The 20,292-nt window shown below is 38.7% G+C and overlaps 1 protein-coding gene across 1 annotated transcript; it reads left to right on the top strand.

Moving 5' to 3' along the window:
- The first annotated feature begins 9,349 nt into the window (after nt 1-9,349).
- LOC143879656 (glutamate receptor 2.7-like) lies at nt 9,350-19,242 on the top strand. The gene is made up of 6 exons (XM_077382150.1): nt 9,350-9,709; nt 13,097-13,660; nt 14,615-15,336; nt 16,818-17,133; nt 17,914-18,320; nt 18,523-19,242. The coding sequence occupies exons 1-6, from the start codon at nt 9,442-9,444 to the stop codon at nt 19,072-19,074; spliced, it is 2,829 nt and encodes a 942-aa protein (XP_077238265.1). The 5' UTR covers nt 9,350-9,441; the 3' UTR covers nt 19,075-19,242.
- Nucleotides 19,243-20,292: the final 1,050 nt, after the last annotated feature.

Below are 20,292 nucleotides of genomic sequence, written 5' to 3'. Positions count from 1 at the left end.
CATTTGTAATACCCTTTTGGAATGATTTATTAAAGATAATAGAAAACGCTTCGTTTCAATTCTGCTGCCCTATTTTAATGTCTTTGGAGATGTAAAAGAGCTACAGAAGAAACACAATAACAAGAGATATCCAAGGATCAGCCAACGTGTAATTATTAGTAGCTCTCGGTTCCTTGCAGGTGGACACATGAACTGCAAGAATTCCAACTACAACAGAGCAATAAATAGAAAAGGAAAGGCAGGAAAACAAGATATCCACATGAGATAAGAAGAGCTTACCACACTAGCCTTTCCATCATATAGAAAAAAACTAGACAGTAAAATAAAAGCAACAAAGAATGTTATCCAAGTAGTTATGAACTAGCATGGAGAACCCAATGTAAATTGCCTGAACTAGCATGATACATGTGCAACCAAGGATAATAAGCCATGCTCTACATTCATGTCATATACGAAAGATAAAAAAGCATCTTTTAGCGTAGATATCACTATAGCAAAATAAAGTGTCTTATCATGCCATATGTCTCACAAACAAAAACCATCATCTTAATACCACAAAACCAAAAAATATGAGTCTAAATGATCAACTGTCTACTCATGCTATCAGTGATATGCTTCTATTTTAGACTTCCATCTTCTTAATACCACAAAAAACATCTTAATACCACAAAACCACAAAATCTATCAGCCAAAATAACCTTCTCCTCAAGCTCTTAGTTATATGCTTCTATTTTCAGACTTCCATCTTAAAAAATCCTTGCGAGCCTCCACGTCCATCTGTATAAATTGTTCTTTGACCTCTCGGGTGTTCAACAACTCATGGGCCCCATAAAGAAGGTCTCGTTCTAAGTTCGGAATCTCATTTAATGCCTTTCGCCAATTGGCATGAGCAGCGTTCTTTCGGATTAAGTGCCTTCATTTCGCTAACTAGCTCAACAAATGATTCTACAAGTACTTCATTGTGGTCTACAGCAAGTCGTGCCCTTTGACGAGATGAAGTATCCCCCTCATTTTTACGCTTTCGTTGCATTGTTGATGTGGTAGAATGGCCAAGCGGCACATGCGAAGGTGCATCATCAACAAAGTGATCTCCACCATTACCTATATCATCACCCAATGCAATATCAACAAAGTCAACTCTCCCATTGTCTATATCTATACCAGCCTCTGAAACTTGTGCAGCATATGAACCAACTGTGAAACCTTGGCCCATGATTGTCTTCAAGTCCTCGAACTCCTCAATTGTCTTCATTCTGTAGTTAGCAGCCTCTGGGTGGGCCTACATCAAAGAAAGACAAAATTTGTTGATAATTATAATTTAATAAAGCACAATACACAAACTTTGAAACAAATTATATTCTTACCATGATATAAGCATCCCAAACTTCTTCCGGGACTATAATTTTTTTACTAAATGGATCCCAACCAAATCCTGAATTCGACGCCATTAACTCTGCAATCGGTTTAAAAGTTCTTTTCCACACTCTCAGCTTGCTCCGAACATAGTCATATGTTTTGTTACATTGAAGTTTTGAATTCAACATTGGCAGGACTTTAGTCGTGATGAGATTCTTCGAAAAGGACCCATCAGCTTGTCTTGCCCCGTTGTTAGCTTCATCCACCAATATTCTTAGTAATTCCCAAGATTCCTGAGGACTCCATTGCTCGTATGCACCCTTGCCTTTTGCTGGCTTTGACATCTACAAACAAATTAGTGTCCAAAAAACAAATTAGAATCTTGATAATTTAATATTTATTACAACTTATAAGTTCAAAATCAACGTCCATGTTTGAGAAACACATGCTACATGAGATAACATTGACACGAGAAACTCGTAGTTGAGCTAATATGATGAGAAACACATTAAAAGAACATATTCTACATGAGAAATTCATAGTTTAACTAAAAGCAACTAGATCTGTTTTCTTTAGATTCTAGTTGAAGGCTTCTTGTGAAATTCCAGAAATTCAAATGGAATTTAGCCGAAAACAATTACGACAGTAATTGAGGTTGAATTTGGAATATTAGAGTGCCAAAACCCTGGATCTAGTACTTCCATCCGATTGATTAAAGGTTTAAACCAAAATAAGCTTAGTTCTAGGGAATCTGTTTATGCTGATACATGCTTCCCTTAAACTAGCTCTCATAACTTTCCATCAACAAAATTGTGAGTTTATTATAATGTGTAGTCATAGATATCTTAAGATATAAAGAAAAGTGTAGAAAATACTAGAAACAAAGGCTTTTACAAGCACAGATATAGCAGCGCATCTCCACAATCTTGAGCAGTATTTTTTTTGTTTGAGCTAGAAGGGTAGTAGCATAAACAATTAAAGAAATGTCCCACATGTAAAATTCAAAGGCATTCTTTCTTCTCAACAGGTGTCAACAAGGTATTCAGGATTGCATATACAATTTGCAATCGAGTAATGCAAGCATGGTGAATTTCCATCAATATCTGATTTCATAAGTGCATTATATATCAAAACTAATTAAAATAACCAACTAAAAGAGAAAAAAAGCTTTACTCACAGCATAAAAAGAAAAAGAAGAGGATAAAAAAAGCACCAAGTTCAGCAGAGGCAAAATACAAATGGAATAAAAATACATAATTTCTTTCTTGATCAAATAATCATATTTCAATGCAGAAAGAAGATGCCCTAAACTTGAAGGTCATTCCAATGCAATCCCCATGCAAGAGTAGGGCATCATGAGAAGTAAAAGAAGATGCCATAATTGCCAAGAGGTATTTGTGGTTTTTTCAAGTGATGGAGAGAACGGTTGTGAGAGGGTTTTCTCTAGCTCTAACCAAGGGGTTTTTCCTCTTGGATGATTCCTGGAGAAGAAAATAACCCCTCGTCCTCATCTTTCAAGCCCTAATCTCTCTTCCAATTGATCAAGAAGGGAGGGAGAGAGAGAGAGAGAGAGAGAGAGAGAGAGAGAGAGAGAGAGAGAGAGACTTCTTGTTGCAGTTGACCCGGAACCTTTGGTTGTGGATGAAGAAGGCAAGGGGCGTGAAGGAGATGGGAGAGGAGGAGAAACCAAAATACCACCTCTTTAGGCGCGACAATTTGTTGCGTAGATTTAGTTATAGGCGGGAACTTGAAGGTCGTGTCGGCTGAGAGTCTGCACATTTCAGGAACTTGCGACTAACACTTACTTTTAAAGTTCCTCCACAGAAGCGCGCACCACTAACGCAGGATTCTATTAGTCCGTCAAAGGCAGCGCAAATCGTTTCCGACTAACCCCCCTTTAATTGGCTTTTGAGAACTTTTGGGGAACTGTAATGACATTTGACATCTGCTTAAATGGGTTTTCATTCAAAAACCCTTTTGCGCATCTTTTTGGAGTGAAAACAAGACCAAATGGAACTTTTCTATCTTTACTCTTGAAGAGGATAAGGTCTCTGTATTTTTCTCCAAGTAACTTCTTGCTGTTATTGTCCAATAAAATTAGAAAATTATTCGCTGTAGGCTTTTGCCGATGTAAATATGTTGTTTTCTATTGTGGTTTGTCTTGGTGCTCAAATATGGCAAAGCAAACAAACGATTATAAATTTGTGATATTGTCGGTCCCGCCCGTCATTTGGGGCTGACCGCAAGAAGGTTAGCTCAACCTATGACCTGCGCTAATAGACAACAGGTTAGAGACCACTCAGAATTGGAACTCCAGGTGAACCCTCCGACGCTCAGGTCAGTTTTGAGATCAATAGAATGATAGCTTAGCAGATAGTGTGTTATCTTGGGTTTGAAGAGGAGGGTTCCCTTTCGTAAGCGAAGATTCTGTATTCCAGGGTGTGATGTGACAACGACGTGGAGTCGTGCTGTCGCATGCTTTGTAATGTCGACACCTAACTATGTATGGCCGCCCAAGGATGGGAGTTGATTGGACGCTCCTAGAGTGAGGCACGATCACTAGTGCAGTGGGTCCAAGTGGTGGAGGCGAGGGTTGAGCGATTAGTCCAACAGGACGTGGGGATGGGTTTACACTCGGCTAAGGCTGATGCACCCGGTCTAGGCCTTAGGGGCCAGGGAATCTTTTAGGGGCCACGGCTTAGGGGTCCAACGCCACATCCTGCTAATAGATGAACACCACAGATGAGAGATGCGGTGAAGCAGCTAATCGATATCAAGGCCAACATTGCAAGGTGACATAGGGTTAACATTGACCTTCCATTTTTGGCAATGACAACAATTGTCCATATATCTGTTACTTGGTTTGTGTCATTTCACTGAAGGGGCATGTTAATGTTAAGGTTTGGTACATGTTTTGAGATCATTAGCTAATGGAGAGGTGGATTGCCAAGCTCGGTCTCTCTCTCTCTCTCATTTCTCTTGTTTGTATCTTTTCTTTTTCTTCCCGGGTTTGTTGCTTCCTTTTTGTATTTCCGACCATCTTGGTCACCGGGTTTCCCTCTTGCTTTATTAATAATATGACTATCATTAAAAAAAATTGTCAAAGGTTTTGCATGCTTGACCCTAGAATGTACTTGAAAGTTTAGTTTACCATCTGTTAAATATTATGTCATGTTTTGCCATTTTGAAATGTGAGCAGAGCCGTGTAATTTCTATTACAAGGTTGATGAGAGAGTTCAGTTGAATGGCCAAGTAGTTTGATTTGTATCAATGTTTTGTATCCTTGACTCCAAGTATTTTGTGGAAAGCTGTGATTTTGTGGTCTTTTGACACGATTTGGCTTTCATATGAGCTTGTTATTTTTCACTCAATCATATCTAGGTATCTTATGAGGTCTTAATGGTAATTAAGGGATTCCTGGTAAGGCTCTGTTTGGTTGGCGCATTGCCATGGAAAAGTGGGTATTTTTCTTTCAAATACACCTTGATGTCTTGCTTCGTTGCCATCCAGGGTAGATTCGACCTACATTCTCTAACTTCATTTTTTTCTTCTTTCTCACAGTTTCCAGCAGCGGAAAATTGACAGAACCCCGAACACGGCCCCCTTCTCTCTCTCTCTCTCTCTCTCTCTCTCCGCCCATTGGCTCATGCTGCTGGTTTCTGCACTGCAGCATGTTTTGGTGGAAAATGAAGAACAGACAGTTGTTGTAGGGGAAAGGATCGAAGAGAGAGAAGAAAAATAAGATATACCTCCATGGATGCTAGTGAGATTTTCATATCATCGAAAAATAAGTGTTTATGTTAAGCCTCGGGGTCTAATGCGAGTGTTAGTATTTTTAAATCAAATTGGAGTTGAAAAGTCAAAGATGATTTTCCTCAACAGTCATAACCCACCATTAGTGGTGGCTCTTCCCAACAGACACCTTATGGTCTATAAAAGGGAATGAGACGGATTTGTTTAGACAGAAATTCCAAGACGTTTTTTGCACATTCTGGAATTTGTAAACCAAGGCTTCCTGTTTTGTTGTTCTGTTCTTCCTTCTCCTCCGTTCCGTTCATATCTGAGCACAATTCTATTGGTGATTCTGGGTGGACCAGTCAGCGAGTGCACGTGGACTGGAGCCAATTTTGGCTGTTTTATCTTAGAGCGTATGTTCGCGGATCTCGGTTGCACCGGTAGGGGCGGATACGATTTTTAAGGAGAGTGACCAGTGGCACGACTCAGCTTTCTCCTTCTCAATCCAATTTCCAAAAGGTTTTCTGCCAAACAGATAAGTTCTATTTTATTTCTAGTTTTCAAACAGATTTTTAACTTCAAGTTGCAGACTTTTGAGTTCGAATAAATCATAGATCAGACACTTATAATTTCCAACAGCGAGTAAGGGAGAGAGATCTGTGGGGAGATGGCAAGTTGTGTATATGATCATCTTGTAAAATAAAATTTGGAAATATTAAGAAGACTATGAATTATACAAAATTAAAATGGAGTACTCAAAGAGAGGTTAGAGAAGAAAAAGAGAAGTAGAGAGAGAGAGAGAGAGAGAGAGAGAGAGAGAGAGAGAGAGAGAGAGAGAGAGAGAGAGAGATTTAAAAATGAGCTGGCTAATTGCTTTCAAAGAGACCATACAATGCCTCATTTGCAAATAAGATGATATAGCTAATGGCTTCCAAAGAGACCGTACAATGTCTCATTTGCAAATACGGACCAACTTTGATGGCGTCTAAAGAGGGACTTACATTGTAAAAACCTATCTTACAGCTAATTAAGGGAAATTATTTCAGCGCTTCAATGTTTTGATAAACATGCACTCACTTGTTTGTCAGGTAGTATTTAAAGGGTTTTAAGAGCTTTTTGAGAACCAAAATATCCTCTGACAACTCTTTAAATACTACACGACAAACAAGTGGAGCGCATGTTTGTCAAAACACTGTAGCACAGAAATCATTTCCCTTAATTAATTGTATTGATGCATAATACATGCACTTTCCACCATTTCAACTGAACTTATTTGATTTGCTTTTACATTATAAGACAAATTGAAGTAGGTGATATGCCTAATTTCAATCCGGCTTACACAACTGTTCTTCTGGATTAGGTGATGTAAAACCAGAAAAAGAGGGTGCATTCTCTTCTGAAATTGAGTCTACATCAGACCCATGAATGGAAGGCCCACTCTCAGTCGTGGGACTATAGGAAACACTGACAGAAGGCAAAGTTTCACCACCTTTAACTTCTGGTTTGTCACTCTCGGAATCACGAGCGGGGCAATCTTTCTGATCGAAGCGTTTAAAAATTGTAACCATCTTTTGCCAAATGGGGTGATTGTTATGAAGGTTCGTGAAAACATCATTATTGTTATAAAGAAAGAGAGCCAAATATATGAAGAGGGCAGAGGCTGAAGCAACTCCAGCTATTTTGAAGAGGCCCCGGAAGCTATTAAGGGTTGGGCTGTTTGAATTCACGCTGGCGCTTTGGTCAGCACAAGTGACGTCCGAACCATGTCTGCTCGATTTCCAGTATTTTGTCTCCCTCTGTAACATCCAAAATTGCCTTGGAAACATCAGAGACTAGAGGGGAGCCTTTCGGGAAGACCTGTTTGTAAATAAAATGTAAGAGGTATGCTAAAAGTGCATTGCTTATGTGCCACAAGTGACCAAAAAATGCCATCACTATGGGCCTGTTTGGATTGCTGCAGGGATTTTCTGGAAAAGTTTGGAAAGGAAAAATATTTCTAAGAAAATCCTACTTTCTTTTTACACATAATATAAGAAGACTTAAACCAATCCTATTCAATTTTCACTTAGAGGGACCTTCAATTTATGATTATATCCTACTAAATTAATAATAATCATATATTTTCCCTCTAAATTGTAGAAATAAAAAGATTTCCTGTCAGACACTTTTGTTCTCACAATCCAAACAGGGCCTATAGTTCTCACATTTTTTTCTGACCAAAGTTACAAAGGCCCTATTAAGGTTTACATAAGTGAGCAAATGGTCATAAAAATTATATCAGATCACATTTGCATTTTGGATGCAATGTATTTGTGCTTCGTAGTTTGTGTAAATACAGGTAAGACCATGATACAATGTGACTAGTTCAAATCAATCAAAATGGGCCTTCTGTATAGTATAATTTAGAAATTTGGTAGTACTATGGATCCAATGATCCATGAACCATTGGATGTTCTGTCTCTCCCTTTCAATTCTCTCCTCCCTGATGAAACATAAGAGGGGAGGGGAGCATCCACTGCTTCATGGATGCATACTATATATTACCAAACTTTTCTAAGCTATATTATAAACATGCACACACATAAAGCTGTGTGTTAATAAAGGAGGTTCATTTATATTTATATATAGGGATTTGCTAGGGAACATCGCAGAAGGTGGCTGTTACAAGAGAGAGCAACCACATAGGCACACTTTTCCACAGATTTTGTCTTATTCATTTAATTCAATAAAAGAGAAAAATACCTGCAGATGCAGCGTCCACAACGTCTCTTTTGGCATCTCTTTTGTGGAGAACCAGTCTTGTCTTATAATTATGGGTGGCATAGAAATCAGAGAGGGCCATGGAAATGCAGCTCATGCTCATCTTCCTAACCCAAGTTTCCAAATTGAGAATCACTCCAACATCAAAAGAAGGCATTAATGGATTATTGAGACTCTTATTTTGAACCATTGCTGAATAGCTAGAGAAGCTCAAAGAGGAACATACCAGAAAGAAGAAAGTAGAAAGAAGGTGGCTTTGGTGCTTCATCAAAAAATCCCCAAACTTGCTTAAATAATGGAAATGAAAGCCAGAGGCTAATAGAATGTTATTTTGTCAAACTGCTAGGATTGCTTCTCACAACCTTATTTAAAGGCGCGGAAGAAGATTTGCATTGGTCGTAGTTGAAAAAACCGTGTCGGCTGGACAAGCTAGACCATCCATGGATGGTGGGGTCCAGTAAATGAATGATTTGGATCATCAGTCATCAAATATGTGGCCACCAATCCAATGGCTGGGATTGTTAATCGAAGGGAATTGCTTGGCTAGGAATGAATTTAGGGTCTAGATCATGATGGTAGGATCAATCTTAAGAGTTATGACATAAGATCTGAAAGATCCCACATCAGAAAATGAGGAAAAGTTATCGGGCTATATATGTGGATTTCTCCTCTCTTTCTACAGACACGTATTCAGTATCTCCAAGGGAGTAGGTCGGGCAGAGTTAGTGCTATTGGAAAACAAAACCGGGGAGGGTAGATGACCCAGAACCGGACAATATCTACATTGTGGGTCCGGGCATGACAAGATCTCCCATTAGAAGTGAGCTGAATATGGCTCCCCTTATGACAAGATCTCCCATAAGAAGTGAGCTGAATCACGGCTATCAAGGCTCCCCTTAATTAGAATAGACAAGTTGATATGGGAAAAAAAAATCTTAGGCTTTAGGGTTGGATATTTCTATGGGAAAATATATATTAAAATATCCATCTGATCTTGCCTTTCTACGGACACTGCATGATGCCATTTACTGAGTAAAAGACGATATCGTCCACAATGCGAGGAAACCTAGTAGTCAACGTAATCCCGGGTTTAAATGAGTGTAGATGGAACCTCAGGTCCTCAGCTCTACACGAAAGAAAAAAGATACAAATGTACACAAATTTCTCAACGAAACTGATATTTCCACACCCATTTGTTTGTCTGTTTTTGGAAATTGACTTATTCTTCAAGAATCGACAAATAAAAGGGAAGGAAAGGAATACAGTTTTTGGAAAAAGGAAAACAAAAGATGTGAAACTCTTGGAAAAGGGAGTGTAAATATCATTTCCCTTTTCTCACTCGAAAGTCAGAGAGTCTACGGTCAATGCATTAAATTACAGCCTGCTAAACTTGTCATATAGTAGGCAAGTGCCAGCTTCTATGGTCGCTACAAGAAATAGATAGAGTGTTGTGGGGTTGCTGAGACGTGGCTATGGAATTTATGTGGGGTTTTTCTTTATTCTCCTATCCACTCTACTTGTGTCTGCTTATAAACAGGTTATAAAGGAACTCGAGAACTATTGGAATTGCATCGTTATTGGGTTCTCTAGATGAAGAGCACGATTCAATTCTTAGTTTCCATCTTAGTCCTCTTCTCTTTCAGTCTCCTCTGTGAATTGGCAATAGCTCAAAACAAAATTATCAATTCAACATTTGATGTTGGAGTAGTTCTGGATTTGGAGACATGGGTGGGGAAGATGAGCGAGAGCTGCATCTCTATGGCGCTTTCTGATTTCTATGCCACTCATAATTACAGCACAAAGTTGGCTCTCCACTGGAGAGACTCCAAGGAAGATAATGTTGCTGCTGCATTTATGGGTAATTTCACTCCTCCTCTTTCATAATTCGCCTTCTACTATTATTTTTTGCCCCACTCTAAATTTTATATCCCTCTTTTTATCTTTGGTAATGAGTTTCTTCCATCCTCTGAAGATCAATTGGGTATTCAGTAATACTGATTCATTTGTAACTTAAATAGTTAAATGCCTCTTTGGACCCATCTAAGATTGTTTGTGATTATATGCAAATGGTTTTGAAATTATAATTTGATTATTTCACAAATAATAGCTATAATAGTTAAGAAAAAATATTGTTAACCTTAATTTAGCATTTGTAATTAATATTACATTACAACAATCTCATTTGTAGACAAGGACCAATTTAGTGGCACCCAGAGAGGCCTTAAGCATAAGAGGTTCTTTCTGTAGGGTGTTTTATTAGTTCATCTATTCTCTTTCTCTTGCTCTTCTTTCCTCTATTCTTATTGGGGAGAGGTTGGATTTCACAAAAAGAAAGAAAGAAAAAACACAAAAAAAGAAAAAGAAAAGAAAAGAAAGCTAGGTACGTTTCTGCCTTGTATTTTTCTTCCCTTCCTAATGAGAATTTTCCTTTAGCATTAGTACTGCCAGAGCAGTACATACGCTCTCAACCGAACTTTTGCCTATTAAATGCAGATTGTTAATTTCATTTTTAACCATCCATTAACTGCAATCTTCAAACTTACCTCCAGTTGTATCAAATCCATTAAATTAACGTGCTGACGACTGGTAGCTAAAAAACACTAGTACCCACACTTTTTCTTAACATGTATTCACTACGAAGACTTTTAAACGAGAAAGAAGAGACAAAAAGATGGTCTTCACCATTTTGGACTACCTTAAATCCTTATGAAACGAAACTTCCTGAAAATCAAATTAAAATATCTTCGCCAGTGAGTTGGCTCTTTAAAAATGTAGCAGTTAGGGCAGAATAGATGTCCATTAAATTAACGTGCTGACGACTGGTACCCACACTTTTTCTTAACATGTATCCACTACGAAGACTTTTAAACGAGAAAGAAGAGACAAAAAGATGGTCTTCACCATTTTGGACTACCTTAAATCCTTATGAAACGAAACTTCCTGAAAATCAAATTAAAATATCTTCGCCAATGAGTTGGCTCTTTAAAAATGTAGCAGTTAGGGCAGAATCGATGTCCAATAGGCATTTTTTTTTGGCCACTTACAAGATGAGTTAGTGCAATCATCAAAACATGGTACTGCAATTAATATATACCAAAGGTGAAGCTTTCCATTGTGTAAGTTTTCTTTCCATTGAAAATTTGTATTGGAAAATCTTTTCAATGAATGATTAAAATTTTCCATATAAAAATAAAATTTCTAGCGTTTTCTTAAGTGAAAAATATTTACCAAAATAAAAAAATACCCTGAAAATAGCAAACCTCCGTATTTTCCATGAATTTTTATACCATTTTTTGATGGGTGTGGCTAACCATTTTATACCAAGGCATAGCATGGGTAGCCCCGCGCCCGGCGCACGCCTCTCTCTCTCTCTCCACAACCCATGCATAAGGTGGGGGCCTCCATTTTACACCTCATACTTACATGGGGTGGGGCCCACTATTTGACACCTCAGGTTTTGCTGGGTGGGGCCCACCATTTAACCAAACCCATGCATAATGTGAGGCCCACAATTTCACCCCTCATGTTTTGATGGGGTGGGACCTACCACTTATACCCTGATGTTATACATAGATATTAAATATTTACTCCCCCCTCCTCTCAAAAATAAATTAAAAAAAAAATTAAAAAAAATCTACCACATCGATTTACAAGATGTTTGCTTACGCGACTCTCCCACAAGAACTATATCACATCTGCCCCCTATCATATTCAAGCTACATATAGGGGCACAAATCTACCTAGTTGATTATTGGGGATTCAGGTTGAGATTTTACCATAGAATCGAGTCGGAATCTGGTTGATTCCAATTTAGTTTTAGAAAAAGCTCAACCCAGCACGACCCAAGTTGCACCCCTAGCTACATACACATCCATGCTTTTAAATTTTCACCGAAACTGGCATGCTTTTAAATTTTCACCGAAATATTTTCGTTTCCATACCTACCGAAATCGAAACCAAAATGACCGAAATACATAAATTAAATTCATAAGTGTGATAGTGGTATGCTGTATTAGTATAAAAAAAGGGCGGCCCAGTGCACGAGGCTCCCGTCATTGCAAGGTCTGGGGAAGGCTAGTTGTACGCAGCCTTACACCTGCTTTGCAGAGACGCTATTTCCGTGACTCAACCCTGTGACCACCAGGTCACAATGGAGCAACCTTACCGTTACTATCACAATGGTATGCTATATTAGTATGTATTACATAATTTTATTTATATAAATTATATGCAAAATGTGGTGCATGTATTATGCATAAATATTTATATGAAGGGGGCACGGTATCTGAGCTCAAGCTCAGATAGAATTTCTGAGGTAGAGTTTTGAAATATGGCATCTCCCATGTTGTTTGACTCATCCAACCCATTCATTCCATAGAACCTCACATAGATAGGTTGTTCCTAAGAAACCATATCCATAGGATCATCCCAACTGTTCGATCTGTACAGGCGTAAAATGGACCATTTTGTAGATGTCCATTTTAAACCTCCACAAATCAACGCTTACCATAATCCTGTGGAGTTGATTTCTTAGGGACACCCTATCTATGTTAAGTCCTACAGAATCAATATCTAACATAACCCAAATAACATAGGCACACACCCTATTTAAAAACTCCAGCTCAGAAATCCTATCTGAGCTTGAGCTCAGATACCATATATCTTTATATGAATTACATATAAAATTTTGCATCTACTAAGTTACGAGATATGTGTGATAGTGCATGTCACTAGGTGTTTGATATTTTATGATTTCTAGATGTGAATTTGTATTTATTCTAGCATCTCTTAAAGTATCATCTTTAAATTCTATCATTTATGTATGTTCCCTTGATTTTATTGGATTTCTACCAAAATTTCTAATAAAAAAGAAATGTTTCCATCTGCGTGGCAACTGAAACTGAAATTTAATACCTTACATAAATCTAGCTGTCGAAATATTCTTGAGTATTATATAACTACATATAATTCAGTCATTAAGAAAAACTACATATCTACTCTAATATAGCATAATGCATATACAAATACAGCCTTCTTAATTTCATATATTAAAATTGCTAGAATTCCTTTAAACCCTTCAAAATGGATAAGGGCTCCAATTTTATTTTTTTTTCCTTGTGTGTGTGAGGAAAAAGAAAGTAAATGAAGAAACATACAACTCTCTCTCTCTCTCTCTCTCTCTCTCTCTCTCAATGAAACGTTATTTGCACCCCCACCAAATCTCTCAGTTTCATTAATTGTGCAGCTATGGACCTGTTGAAAACTGTTGAAGTTCAAGCGATCATAGGGCCACAAAAATCTGCACAGGCCGAGTTCGTGGTAGAACTTGGAGACAAAGCTCATGTACCCATCATTTCTTTCTCTGCTACCAGTCCTTCTCTCTCCTCCATCCCAACTCCTTACTTCATTCGAGCAGCACAGAACGACTCATCCCAAGCCAAAGCCATAGCTGCAATCATTCAAACCTTCAATTGGAGGGAAGTCATTCCCATCTATGAAGACACCGACTTTGGGAATGGAATCATTCCTTATCTCAGTGACGCTTTTCAAGAGATTGAGGCCCGTATCCCCTATAGAAGTGTCATTCCTCGCTCTGCTACAGATGATAGAATCCTCAGTGAGCTCTACAAATTGATGACCATGCAAACCAGAGTCTTCGTGGTTCACATGTCTTCTTCTAGTGGAGTTCGCATCTTTTCTAAAGCCAAAGAGGTAGGAATGATGAACGAAGGGTACGTGTGGATTATAACAGATGGGCTAACAACTCTTCTGGACTCCATGGATTCTTCCGTGATCGATTCCATGCAAGGTATGTGAAACATCCAATTTCTCCAAGGAAAAATTGCCAATGGGGGACATCAAAATAATAGAATTGCTAACGGGGGACACAATTTTGAAAAACTGATAAAGAGGGTTGTTAACCCCCCTTTTGAGAGCTTGATAACCCCATTTAGAGGATTGATAACCCCCTTTTAGAGACTTGATAACCCCATTACGTCCTCCTCTAACAATTTTTTAAAAGTGTGTCCCCCATTGGCAATTTTTCCTTCTCCAAATAAAGGGGTGCAACATGGGTAGGTTTTTGGGAATTCGGGTTGAGCTTTTACCTTAAAATCTGGTCGGGTTCGGGTTAGGGTTAATTCCAATTCGTTTTTTTGCAAAAGCTCAACCTGACCCAACCCAATTTGGCCATGTTCGTTTAAGACTATGCTAACCGGTTGTGAGTCCAAAACCAATTATTAGACTCAAAATTAAACGTATTAATGTTCATTCCTAAAGCTGGAGAAATTATATTATGTGGGGCGGCAGAAACTTTTTTTTTTTTTAAAGAATGTACGTTGCGGCCCCATGTAGCTGTATAAACCTGTACGATTCAAAAAGTTAGGTAGTGCACATTATGGAAACCTCTATAGATCGGATCGGAGGGTTATTTTTTTGTGAAGAGGGCAACAAAATATATATATATAAACAGAACCGAGATGGTCCTGATCGGATCGGAGGGTTATGATCATCCTATGAAATTGATTTTTGTGGCACAACCTTTTTACATTGTGGCCTGTGAAATGAACGGTTTGAATCATCCTATGATATGGTTATGGTGTGGGGGCCAATCCATACTTTTAAAAAAAATAAAATATATATATATATATATATATATATATATATATATATATATATATATATATATATATGGGTTCATACGGCCACACATCATATAATTTCTCATTACAGTTGTGTTATTTAAGCATTTATATTGCAACAGGTGTCTTGGGCGTGAAACCGTACGTGCCCAAATCAAAAGCGCTCGATAATTTCACAGCAAGATGGAAAAGAAAATTCCGGCGGGAAAATCCGGACATTGAAAGAACTGAGCTAAGCGTTTTTGGGTTATGGGCGTATGATACGACTTGGGCTCTAGCCATGGCAGCTGAGAAAATCAGGGTTTCGAATTCCAGCCTTCAGAAGCCACAAACAAAAGACAACTTGACCAATATAACAGTCTCAGAGATGGGTCAGAAACTCCGTGACGAGATATTGAAGACTAAATTTAAAGGTCTTAGTGGTAATTTCGTTCTGCTCGATGGGCAATTACAGTCATCGGCTTTCCAAATTGTTAATGTGATTGGAAAAGGTGAGAGGGAGATTGGATTCTGGAGTCCTGGGAATGGAATTACAAGGGGATTAGAAGGAGGGAATGAGAAAAAACTGAAGAGCATTATTTGGCCAGGAGAATCGACCGCATTGCCGAAGGGATGGGTGATTCCGACGAGCGGAAAGGGAATGAGGATTGGGGTTCCGGTTAAAGACGGATTTAGCGAATTTCTGAATGTAGAACGTGATTCTGTTACCAATAGAACGGACGTTACTGGGTTCTCGAAAGAAGTGTTTGATGCTGTACTTAAAGAATTACCGTATGGTCTCCCTCATTACTTTGTTCCCTTCAATGGGTCTTATGATAATCTCATTTTTCAGATATATCTACAGGTCAGTTCAATCTCTTTCTTAATATATATTTATTTTCTGTCAAGTTGCTACATATGATGTTTTTGTATGGCCAATGATAAATTCGCACCCCTTCAACATGAATTGAAGTGAAAAAGCTAGGGGTGCAACTCAGGTCGGGTCGGGTTGAGGCCAACCCGGACCCAACCCAACTTGAGGAACCATTTCCTCAACCCGATCTGACCTGATTTTCAAATCGGGTTGGGTCAGGTCGGGTTTTTACTTTTGGAAATGATATTTCATCCCCTAAAGGAGCCAACCCGGACCGACCCCAACCCGAGGAACCATTTCCTCAACCCGACCTGACCTGATTTTCAAATCGGGTTGGGTCAGGTCGGGTTTTTACTTTTGGAAATGTCCAAATGATATTTCACCCCCTCCACCCCCCCCCAATAATGGTTCACTGCTTCAGGATAACTTCACCCCTTTAGGCTTTAACGTTTTTATTTGCCTTGAAAACTTAACAAATAAGTAACGTTAAGGGGGGGATTTTATTTGTCAGAGGGGGGAAAATATCATTCCTTTTTTTATTTTTAGCTTTTTAGCTAATATTAAAAGTAAAATAGAAAATCAAAAATTTTAGGACGGAAAATCAGAAAGGAAAGATGGAAAATAAAATCTCAAAATAGCGATTGCAACTTTCATTTTTAGTATATTTTATTATTTTAAAAATACAAGTCGGGTTTCAGGTCAGGTCGGGTTCCCGACACCCCAACCCGAATTCAAATCGGATTGAGTTTTTCCAACCCGAACCCAATCCATCCCGGGAAAAATTCGGGTTCAACCCGACCCGAGTAGCACCCTAGAAAAAGTGTTAGACTCACTTTGCATTTAAAGGGGTGCGAATTATCCTACAAGGGATGCGAAGTTAACATCGCCCTGCTTTTGTGACTGACTTAACTCTAAAACATCCAAAACTAATAAAAGTAGGGCCATGATAAATTGGCACCACTATAGGATAGTTCACACCCCTAGAAAGGAGGGTATGTGGCAGACTTCTAACGCTTTTAAACGTTTCAAGGGTGTGAATTATCCGACAGGCGAGTGAATTTATCATTGCCCTAAAAGTATTATTATTTTTTAGCGGTAATAAAAATATTATTTTTTTGCTACTTTTTTTTGTATCCCTATTGATTCTGCAATCATTTCTAATATGAGAAACACTGGCTATATTTTTGTGGGAAAAAATGCACGATTATATTAGTGATTGAAGGGCATTTTCATTAAAAAAGAAAAAGAAAAAAAGGTGGTTGTAGTATTTATATAGAGACTTATTGGAAATGTTTTCAACTTTTTTGCCATAATTTTCATTGACTAATCGAGAAATATTTTGCACATTAGGATTCATAAGTAAAAAACACTGGTAGTTTACTTGTTACAATCTGCATTGTTTCTCTTCGATGTATGGATATTATTACATTTTGATGATATTATTTTTATTTTCGTTTACTCGAGGAATATAGAAATTTGATGCGGTGATGGGCGACACGACAATCAGAGCAAATCGATCTTTGTATGCAGACTTCACATTGCCGTATTCGGAGTCTGGTGTGACAATGATAGTGCCGATAAAAGATGACCGGAAGAACAAGAATGCATGGGTTTTCTTAAAGCCTTTAACCAAAGATCTTTGGCTTTCAAGTGGGGCCGCCGCCATCTTCACCGGCTTCGTGGTATGGGTTCTCGAACACAGGATCAACGAAGAGTTCCGCGGTCCTCCTGACCATCAAATCGGCGTGATGCTCTGGTTCTCCTTCTCCACGCTTGTCTTCGCACACAGTTCGTACTTTCTCTTCTACCTCGTCATCTTGGAAATTTATACAGTATCTGCCGTAAATGCATATACATGGACAATGTCCAGACCGTTCATGTTGTGCGCCTAGAAATAGAAACAAGCCTAAACTAATCAAGTCTCTTAAGGCTAGATCACATAAGGAGCCAACCCTAAGTTCAGATGGATTGTGAACTTCTAAATGGATACTTGAAGAATAAGTGGGCCGTGTTCGATATTTAATGTGTCAAGTTCATTGATCAAATAGTTAGTGTCGCCTCCGATTTTGGGACATCTTGGTATCAATGTTCACATGAGTGCATGAATAATAAGGGGTGCAACCTCGTTCGGGTCGGGTTGAGCTTTTGGTTGAGCTCTTGCTAAAAAAATGAATTGGAGTCAAAACCTGAACCCGACCATTATGCTACAAGCTCAACCCAAATTCCCAGCACTCCCGATTGATACATTCTTTAGGTGTGGTCCAGTGATTGAAGCCCCATTCTTTTTTCTTTTTTTAATTTTGATTCCAAAACTGATTATTGGGTTCAGTCAGTAGCAAGATGGTTTGCACATTGAGTTTCTTGGCATGATCAAAACCTAGATCAGGCCTTGCAGGATTCCTTGTAAGTTGGGCAATCTTTTTGTTTTGTCCGCTGACTTGCACTTGTAATATTTTCTCTCCTTTAATACAGTTACCTTTCGCTCAAAAAATCAAAACCCAGATTAGAATTTCATTCTGCAGAACAGAAAAATAATAGAATAAAACGAATTTGTTTTGATGGTTGTAGAGGAGAAGCTGGTTAGCAATTTGTCAAGGTTTGTGGTGATCATATGGGTGTTCGTGGAGCTGATACTGATGTCGAGTTACACTGCGAGCTTAACATCTATGCTTACAGTTCTACAGCTTCAACCGACGATCACCGATGTGAAGGAGCTCATAAAGAATGGGCACTACGTTGGGTACCAGAGGGATTCCTTCGTGCATGGACTCTTGAAGAAGATGAACTTTGAAGAGTCGAAGCTCAGGGGATACAACACTGCCGAGGAGTACGCCGAGGCCCTTTCCAAAGGAAGTTGGAATGGTGGTGTATCTGCCATTTTTGATGAGATCCCTTACATCAAGCTGTTCCTCAATAAATACTGTGGTGAATACACCATGGTTGGACCTACGTACAAGACCGATGGATGGGGCTTTGTGAGTTCTTTTTCCCCATCTATCTCCCCAAAAAGGCTCATCAATTTAACTAGAATTGATCCAATCCTTCTCATATCCACCTTATTGGAGCAAATGCCCAAAGTTGAAAGTCAGAGAATTTGAAATGCTGTCTTTGCATCATCAATGATACACATTATGGATGCATTTTATCTTTGTTTCTAACTTTCTTTCACTTGAACAGGTCTTCCCTAGAGGTTCTCCTTTGGTCCTTGATATTTCAAGGGCAATCTTGAATGTAACAGAGGGAGATCAAATGATGGCAATAGAGCGAAAGTGGTTTGGAAATCAGACAACTTGCCGAGAACAAGATACCACCATCACATCAAACAGCCTTACTCTCGATAGCTTCTGGGGCCTCTTCCTCATCACTGGAATCGCTTCAGCTTCTGCTCTATTCCTGTTCTTAGTTCTCTTCCTTTACAAGCATAGACATATTTCGACAATGGATGATTCCAAAAAATCCATTCGGTGTAAACTCATTGCCTTGGCCAAACATTTCGATCAGAAAGATCTCTCCTCTTATCCATTCAAGCCGAACCAACCCAGCAGAGGACTAACAATAGGCAGAAGTACAAGCACTGAGGCTTCATTTAATTTTAACAATTCCCAAAGAGCATTGAGCATTTCCAACCATTTGAGTGAGAGCTTCGTTCCAGAAGAAGATCATGGAGTCTCCTCAAGCGAGCTTGGAAGTCCAAGTATAGATACCCAGCCTTCCCGGGAAATAAATTGATGAATGGATTCGAAGTTGGACCTTTGTTTTAGTTTTCTAACCTTGTATATGAAGTATCATTGTGTATTATTTTTAAGGTAAACCAGAGGTTTCCTTTTATATGCAAATCAATGAAGACATACTACATAGAGGAAATATACAAGAAAACGAGAAACAGCATTGTGTATTTTTTTTTAGGAATTTTCTATTTCTTTCTTTTATTGTTATTCATCTTCTTTGTCTTTTTAGGTTTTTTCCGATTGTATTTTTCCAATTGAATATGACTGGAAGCCCTGTCTTCCTCCTTGTGAACACTTCAACCGCTAATTCAAAAAGAAGTTAAAAGAGGAAAAAACGATAGAGTACAAAAAATGAGAAAGAAGATGAAAAAGGATATATCTTTTTAAGACAAGCATCAACCATTTATGTCATAGACCCACTGGAGATCAGGTCACTGAACATTATTGGCCATAACAAGCTCGGCCTATTGCCCTCAATCCCACCCTCAATGGATGATTCTAGATCTTTGATCAAGCATTGATAAAAGCTGTTGAATTTTGCATGCCTCAATCTTGTAAACGGGACATCCATTTGGCATCAGACCTAGACCCAACACCCATTGGGTCTCCCTACGATAGACCATCAGACCAACAATCCCAATCACCAAGGACATGCATCGTGTACATTGGATCATGTTCGTTTACATTCTAAAGATATCCTTGTGAAAGAGATGAAATACTTGTTTTTAAAGGCCGGTAGCAATTTTCTTAGATTTATCCAAATTACATCATTTGGGGGACAAGATCTCCCCAAACAAAAAATCAAAATCTTACATTGGTCCATATCTTGCCCAAGCCAAATATTTAATCCTCAGAATATCTAGATTGAAACTGGCAAAGGAACTATTCATGGAAGAAATAAGCAGTGTCCTCCTCATGGCCTTGAGATGCACTGAAAAGAAGGCAAGTGATGGACCCTCAATGAGAGATGTGGTGAAGCAGCTAATCGATGTCAAGGCCAAATTCTCTAGGTGATTGAGGGTTAACATTGACCTTCCGTTTTGGCAATGACAACTTACTTGTCCATTTATCAATGTCACTGGTTTCTGAGATCAGCTAATGGAGAGGCAGATTGCCTCGTTTGGCCTGATAGTTGTAGGACGAGATGGGAGATTATAGATTCTCTCCCTCTGATTTCTGTTGTTTGTATCTTTTCTTTTTCTTCCGTGGTTTGTCGCTT

Source organism: Tasmannia lanceolata, unplaced genomic scaffold (assembly GCF_043159265.1).
Source record: "Tasmannia lanceolata isolate RefF3 unplaced genomic scaffold, GAP_Taslan_0.1 ptg000006l, whole genome shotgun sequence".
Taxonomy (NCBI): Eukaryota; Viridiplantae; Streptophyta; class Magnoliopsida; order Canellales; family Winteraceae; genus Tasmannia; species Tasmannia lanceolata.
The sequence above is the reverse complement of the archived record's forward strand: the minus strand, read 5'-3'. Positions and strand labels throughout refer to the sequence as shown.

What these genes read in the sequence shown, in the direction of transcription:
- LOC143879656 (XM_077382150.1), top strand. Translation starts at nt 9,442, where the DNA reads ATGAAGAGCACGATTCAATTCTTAGTTTCCATCTTAGTCCTCTTCTCT. An exon ending in TTTTTCAGATATATCTACAG is followed by an intron (nt 15,337 to 16,817) that starts GTCAGTTCAATC and finishes CGAGGAATATAG; the next exon opens with AAATTTGATGCGGTGATGGG. An exon ending in AGACCGATGGATGGGGCTTT is followed by an intron (nt 18,321 to 18,522) that starts GTGAGTTCTTTT and finishes TCACTTGAACAG; the next exon opens with GTCTTCCCTAGAGGTTCTCC.